Source organism: Homarus americanus, unplaced genomic scaffold (assembly GCF_018991925.1).
Source record: "Homarus americanus isolate GMGI-L3 unplaced genomic scaffold, GMGI_Hamer_2.0 scaffold41593, whole genome shotgun sequence".
Lineage (NCBI taxonomy): Eukaryota > Metazoa > Arthropoda > Malacostraca > Decapoda > Nephropidae > Homarus > Homarus americanus.
The window spans coordinates 11,225-18,777 of NW_024720099.1; the positions used below are offsets into that span (position 1 = coordinate 11,225).

The window sequence follows — 7,553 nt, forward strand, 5'->3', positions numbered from 1 at the left end:
ACAGGTTACTGGGATCGCCTGTGCAAGTCCACCTCGGCTGCTGGGTCCTTAAGTCGTGCATAGAAGTCTGAGTGTGATTCCCCAGGCTTGTTTGCAGGATAGCAGTTCCTGACTTAAAGCTTCATTCGCGGAGGCCACGGAAAAACTCTGCAAGGCGTTTAACTTCCATGCTGGCCTGGGAGTCAGGGGGATGGCCAGCGTATTATCAGGCGTTGAACATCGAGGAAATGCGTCTTAATGGATGAGTTGTTTATGAGGGCATTGGTCAGTTGCTGGCAAGTCTTCGAAACGACATCACCATTGGCTTTGGTATACTTGATATATTGCATCAGATTGAAGAATTGGGGACTGGGAACTGAAAGACTTGCTGTGCAGGGGTGTACTTTCCGAGACTGACGAGCGGTGGAGGGAAGCGGAGAGGTTAGCGAGAGTTGAGACTGGAGCAGGTGGTTGAGCGCAGAACTACCCAAGGGGGGATAGGTGACGTGTGAGGAGGCGTTGTCTGAAGGATTAGATGAAGAGGCTGGAAGCTGGCGGGTGGTTGTGGCGGCTGGTGGGAGTCGTCCTCGTTGCCGGCAATTCCAATAGGCCCAGGAGTTTGTGGATTTATCAGCTTGGTGTTGACCCGGTAATTTGAAGTTGAGGCGGTAAGCACAGTGCACTCTGACTGTCTTGACAATTCCTCTTGGCGTCTTGACCACATTCCTCTCGACGTCGTTTTCCTCCTTTAATTGACGTCTTTGGGCTTCCTTCTCTTGGGAAACTTACTTGGGAAGTGGATTAATAGAAACGTATATCTGCTCCCATCAACACAATTTGGCGTGTGACGTGAAGATATTGAGGGGGGAGTGGGGGGGGTCTGTGAGGCTTCGTCCTGCCTCCCCATAATCCTCAGCATCTAAATTTCCCGGCAAATCGTCGTGGTCAGACATCTCGTGTGTTTGGTATGGTTGCGATAGGAAAGACAAGGAGAATAAGGTGAAGTGCTATGTTTTTTGTCGTACTTGCTAAGTGCAGGAACTGAAAAGACAGTAAAAATGCTGACTACTAATGTTGTGGTAGAGGAGGCGGCTGGCGGTATTCCTCCGGCAGGCTGGCAGTGCTGGCTCAGTCGAAGGGGAGGCAGTCAGTGGCCTGCGGGCCGGCGCAGATGGAGGATGTATGCCGGAAGTGCTGTCTTGGAAACTGGGCTGAAAGCGTTTCTGCTACCTGTAGGGCCGCAGAAACATAGCAAAGAGACATAAAAGGCACTGCACTTCACTTAGGGCACTTCACAAGGTCACAAAGCACTTTAAATCCAGGGGCACTGTGGAGTATATCTTCTGGGCAGGAAACAGACGAGGCCGGGAAACAGACGGGGCCGGCTCTTGAGGCTTGTAAACTGTCGTGTTGGAGCTACTCAACTGCGCCATGTGGTGGATGCAATCCTAGACAAGGTTCTTCAAACTCCAGAGCACGAGCAGTAGGTATATTCAATAAGTTGTACAAGACTTGGTGGGATAGCCGACCGATACAGAAGCGAGCACAAGGGACCCCGGACCGTAGGTAGGCCGGAGCCGATCTGAGGGAAATTAGCTAGCTAGGCAAGGAGAGTTGCTAGACATTACTAGGACAATAAATGGGGTCTTCTAATTACTCGACTAGCGCGGTACAGACATAGTACATCGGGACATAGTAAGTGGACATAGGCATTAGACATAAGCATAGATATCAGACATGGTATAATAATATGTAGTAATACAGACATGTGAATAAATGGTACAATGAATGGTAACAGAGTCCTGGCGTCAGGCGTGTTCACATCTCTTGGTATTTACATATCTGTACAAGTGGGTCCCTTATTTTTGACCTGACCTGACTAGTCACGTCACCCCCATTCTCTTAAGCTCCTCTACGTGTGTGTTGGTGTGGGAATTAGTGGATGACATCATTATGACCTGACCTCATGTTTCTAAGGTCACCCTGTATATTTAAGCCTCTCTCTGTCCAAGTAATCCAGTTGCCTCTGAAGATGTCTTGAATAAAGACGAAAGAACATAAGAACATAAGAAAATAAGGAGTCTGCAATAGGCCGGTTGGCCTGTGCATGGCAGCTCCTGTCGAGAGTTACTACCATTCTCTATCATCCATGAATCTATCTAGCCTCCTTTTGAAACTTTCCAGAGTTCCCTCACTTACTACAAAGTTGCTAAGCTTGTTCCACTCGTCCACCACCCTATTTGTAAACCAGTTTCTTCCTATCTCCATCCTAAACCTAAACTTATCCAACTTGAATCCGTTGCTCCGAGTCCTATCCTGCTCGGATATTATAAGAACTTTATCTATATCCCCTTTATTGATTCCTTTCACCCACTTAAATACTTCTATCATATCTCCCCGCACTCTTCGTCTTTCTAGGGAATGCAAGTTAAGTTTCTTTAACCTATCCTGAAATGGAAGGCTTCTAAGTCCCGGAATCATTTTTGTCATTCTTCGCTGCACCGACTTTAGTGAATTTATATCCATTCTATAATAGGGGCACCAGAACTGAACCGCATAATCGAGGTGCGGCCTGACTAGCGCAAGATATAGTTGCAATAAGACCTCTGCACTCTTGTTACTTACACTTCTAGATATAAAACCCAATACTCTGTTTGCCTTATTTCGAACATTAACGCACTGTTTTTAGGCCGTAGGTCCGGGCTTACAAGTACCCCTAGGTCTCTTTCACAAGTCGACTTCTCTAGGTTGATGTTGTTAAGGCTGTATACATTATAAGTATTTGTTCTTCCAATATTAAGTACGCTGCACTTGCTGGTGTTGAATTTCATTTGCCATTTTTGAGAGTACCCCTGCAGTTTATTTAAATCCTCCTGTAATGCATTTGCATCCTGCCCTGAATTAATTTGCCGCCCTATTTTGGTGTCATCCGCAAACTTGCTTATGTCACTGCTGATCCCAGTATCTAAATCGTTCATGTAGATTATGAACAAGAGTGGGCCTAGTACTGACCCCTGGGGAACCCCACTGGTTACACGGCCTCACTCAGATTTAACACCATCTACGCTGACCCTCTGCGTTCTATCGGTGAGCCATGATTTTATCCAATTTAAAACTTTCCCCTCGATACCATGAGCTAAGGTGCTCCGTTGTTTCCATTTTCCCGTGTGATTTTATCAAGATATATATATATATATATACTGTATATATATATATATATATATATATATATATATATATATATATATATATATATATATATATATATATCTTGATAAAATCACACGGGAAAAGGGAAACAACGGAGCACCTTAGCTTTCGTCTTTATTCAAGACATCTTCAGAGGCAACTGTGTGATTTTATCAAGATTTATCTTATCCACGTTTTCATTGTGGATCTACATGAAGTATATATGTATATGTACTGTCATTGAATATGATGCATCTCTTTGTGTACGAACCTCTGTCCTGCATGGCAGTGAACAGGGACATTACCCACATGAATCTGACCTCTATACATATATAGCTGTTAATGAATATGATGTATTTGTTTGTGTATGAACCTCTGTCCTGCGTGGCAGTGAGAAGTGATACCACCCTCAGTGTCAAGACCTGACTGAACTACTCAGACTAGGCAAACTGTACTACAGCTTTGTCAATAAATTTGTTAAACTAACCTAAAGTTCATCAGTATGAGTGGACCAGATTATGAGCAGAGATGTACTGGCCATGGAAAGGGATGGTCACTTGGCCCTCGGCCCTAAACTCGGCCCTAGCCGTCTCCGTCAGATCCCTGGCGTCTAACACCAATAGGGCCACATAGTGGGGGTCGTTCCCCCTCAAAAGCGAGGAGAGAATCACGCCGTCGTCCTCATCAACAGCGTCAGGAGCCGCCACAAATATGGGCTCGGTGACCACACAATCCTTTTCGGAATACAGCCACGCCCTACCGGTGTTCACCTCTAGTTTCACCAGCTTCTCGAAGGTCAAATCTTGTCCAATCGAGACCCCGTACACGTAGCGGTAAGGGAGTCCGTTCTTTTTGTAGTTGATTCTTGGGAGTTCAAATCCCTCGTTCCACAGGACAGTCGGCGTGCAGTGGACAGAGGACTTGCTAGTTCTGACGGCGGAGCACCTAGTGTTCTCCAATTTGATCAAGTTGACGTTTTTATGAGTCTCGTCTGGAAGTGAAAGAGGCAGGACAAAACGTCGGATCCTGCTTGTGACGATGACTTTTGAGGCATCGGTGACTTCCTTCTCGATATTGTTGAAGTAGAAGGTGGTGAGGTATTTACCCTCGTCATTTGCTGTCACGTCTAGAATGAGGTGGCCATCTTCCTCCCAGGCGTTAATGTGGTGGAGGATGATGAGAGAGTCGGCCGTGTATTTTATGGGTACACTACGCCCTGTCGATCGCTCGATCACGTGAAAATAAAGATGCTCTTCTGGCATCCACTTGAGGGCGTCCATCAGCTTGTTGTTGGTGACATAGTTCAGGACCAGATTCTTAAAGAACAGCACCAGAGGCTGTTCGATGAACACCCAGTAGTTGGGCGTCATGGCGAAGCTGTGGAAGTAAGGAAGGCCCGTCTTCCACCGACTAGGGACAGAAGCGACAATGGAGGCTTGTTCGAGGTGCCCACCAAGAAACTTTACAATCCTCAGTTGTGGGCCCAGGCTGGTGGTGTAGGAAGTTCCCAGGTTGTACACGGTGCCATCAGCGTCGATGTGCGGGTGTGCGGTGGCCAGGTTCACCGCCACGTAATGAGTCACCACCTCCTGAGGAGAGAGAGAGAGAGACACATCCTGTAGTACGTCTTTGTGTGTGTGTGTGTGTGTGTGTGTGTAAAATTTTCTCAAGTATACGAGGAAATATTCTATTCATAGTGTTGAGACGCTTACTGTAGGCTGTGGTTGCCCCAGTTACCTTGTAGTGTATGGTGTGACAAACAGTATTATTGGAACAACCTTAGTGGCAACCTTAGAAGTACGACAAGGTTTCACCACCATCCTCTATTTTATTTGTTTTATTTATTAACGGTTTAATTAGAATTATAAAATAATTTTTTTATCAAGATGGTTTTTGTCAGGGTGGAATATTATTACAGTGATGGATGACGTGATATTACTGTCAACGAGCAGAAGAAACATGTGAAGGAACATATCAATTACAACAATTTTGTGAAAACTACGATAGGAAGATTAATCAGGGAGAAACATTTTTTTTCATAATATGTAAAATAAAGAAAGGTCATATGGAGAGAAGGTCTTATGTGTATCTTGGTTCACTGTTCAGTTGAATGGTTCAGGGTCTTCTGCTGTCAAAGCTCATGCTAATGCCATTATGCGTCATGCATTGAAGTTTTTGTCATTTATTAAGAGATTTAGTGAAATATAAGCAATCACAAAGTTTTCTATGACAAATAGCAAGAGGTATCAGATGCTTTAGATGACCCTTTGTCTTTTGTAATGCCTAACGCAACCCAACCGACTGTTTGTTTGGAACCAGATAACATAGCGGGCGAGACATGACGGTGTTATCAAGATTCCATTAGCGAGGTATAGAGTCAACATATGGGGCCCAGTAGGACAGTGCCTTATTTTTCATCGTGTTCACGCCCGGGACAACCACATTTAAGTCAGTAGGCCCCCGACCATGGGTTAGTTAAGACCTCCTGCTCCCCAGCTTTCAAGGAATGGGACACTTACACAGTTCTCCTGCCGCGACATCGTCTGCTGAAGTTAGGACTATTGATACGAGACTGTGTGTGCAAACCCCAAAAGTTAAGACCACCAGCTTCTAAAACTTAAGTAAACTGGGTGCTTAAACAGTTCTCTTGCCGCGGCACTGTCAATCTGAAGTTAAGAATGTCAGTAACACGAAACTGTGTGTGCAAACCCCAAGGCTTTATTATTCCCCATGAAAAATGATCACTTATGAAGGCCTGTTTGCTACAAGTGCGATCCAGGCTGGTCTAGTGAACATAAGTGGTTATATTCCCCATTGAAGTGAATATCAATGTAGGAATTAAGGCTCTGATAATTAAGCCAACGTATAATAGTAATTAAAATGAGATGCCTTGGTTAATAAACTCCCTCTTTACAACAATACCTATATTGTCACTAAAATGTGAGTGAATGACTCATATTTCCATACAAATTGTAAATTAGTGTATGGAACCTTGCCAAATAAATGTAAGTGCATTATCTGTCCATATCTGTGATCCCTATCTTACTAATTACTTAAGGTAATGACTGATTGGTTGTGACAAAGTATAACAAATGACTTAGATGGGTGTTGGAAATTAATGCAAGTCATTAAATCATCATTTATCAAGTATACGTATAACACATTGAATACCGGTGGTGACACACCATATAATCCCCTTGGTGACAATATTAACAAGGGGATTATATGGTTTATATCCAATGTTAAGGTAACTGAGAAACTTTACAGTAAGACACAAAAAATCCTGCGACACAGTAACTAAACCCTTTCCACGCTATCCTGGCCCGTAAGCCACGTCCCTCGTCTATAGCTACAAATAGGTGATTGGTTCCCCTGAGCGTTTTACCTCCCCCCGGACTGCACATATACTGTATAAGCGCGTATTTATATCGAACTTTTGTGATAAATATTTATATTTTTCTAACATTTTTTTTTTTTTTACGGGGATTATCCCACCCGGATACAGGTCACTGACCCACATCGGGACATGGGGGACAAAAATGTAATAATAATAATAATAATTCATAGTAAATAAAATAATGAATTAATAATAATAATAATAATAATAATAATAATAATAATAATAATAATAATAATAATAATAATAATAACAACACTGTAATAATAATAAGAATAATAATAATAAAGAAAAACAAAAATAAAAAAAAGATCAAAAGCGAGAAACACTATGTATTTTGTGTTGTCAATAGCAAGAGAAACAATTGAGACCCTGCAATTGTGTGTAAATGATGCAGAAAGACAGATCAGCAACCTGGGACTTGGTCACAATTTTCGTAATGCCATATGGCAGTAGGGCATTGAAATCATTTGAATTTTGATAATCCAGATATTTAACATTATTTTAGATAATAACAGGTCTGATTACCAATTGTGAACACATTTAGTTTGAATTTTATATGAACCAATGAGCTATTAATATAGAAGAGGGGCGTGGCTTATGGGCCAGGTTAGTGTGAAAATACTATAGTAAACACATAAGGAGCTTAATAAGAAATAACATAAGTGATGTGAATGTTGCCATGGAAGATATACGTCATAGTATTTTCGAGTCTGAATTATCTAGACTAAGGTTTCCCAACCCATTGTTAGTAAGCACTAGTTCTGAGAAAGGTGCTCCCGATCATGATTTTAAGCGCTACTTTATACTGGAGAAGAGCGCTGCCAGACTTTTAGGGAGCGCAGTGGTGCTCACGAACAGCAGATTTAGAACCACTTCTCAAGAAGTATCGTTTAAAAGACAATTAACTCAAGCTTCTCTGCACATTATGTTTATAAAGCAAACATTCCATTTATGAGCACAACAGGATATCATTAATTTGTGATGC

General features: G+C 42.7%; 1 protein-coding gene across 1 annotated transcript; it reads right to left on the reverse strand.

Moving 5' to 3' along the window:
• Positions 1–3,581: 3,581 nt before the first annotated feature.
• LOC121860386 (beta,beta-carotene 15,15'-dioxygenase-like) lies at positions 3,582–5,708 on the reverse strand. Its single transcript, XM_042357504.1, has 2 exons — positions 5,688–5,708; positions 3,582–4,757 (listed from the first exon to the last, which is right to left on the reverse strand). The coding sequence occupies exons 1-2, from the start codon at positions 5,706–5,708 to the stop codon at positions 3,666–3,668; spliced, it is 1,113 nt and encodes a 370-aa protein (XP_042213438.1). The 3' UTR covers positions 3,582–3,665.
• Positions 5,709–7,553: the final 1,845 nt, after the last annotated feature.

Coding starts and splice junctions, on each gene's coding strand:
- LOC121860386 (XM_042357504.1), bottom strand. CDS start 5,708: ATGTCGCGGCAGGAGAACTGT. Junction 4,758..5,687: donor TGTCGCGGCAGGAGAACTGT/GTAAGTGTCCCA, acceptor CTCTCTCCTCAG/GAGGTGGTGACTCATTACGT.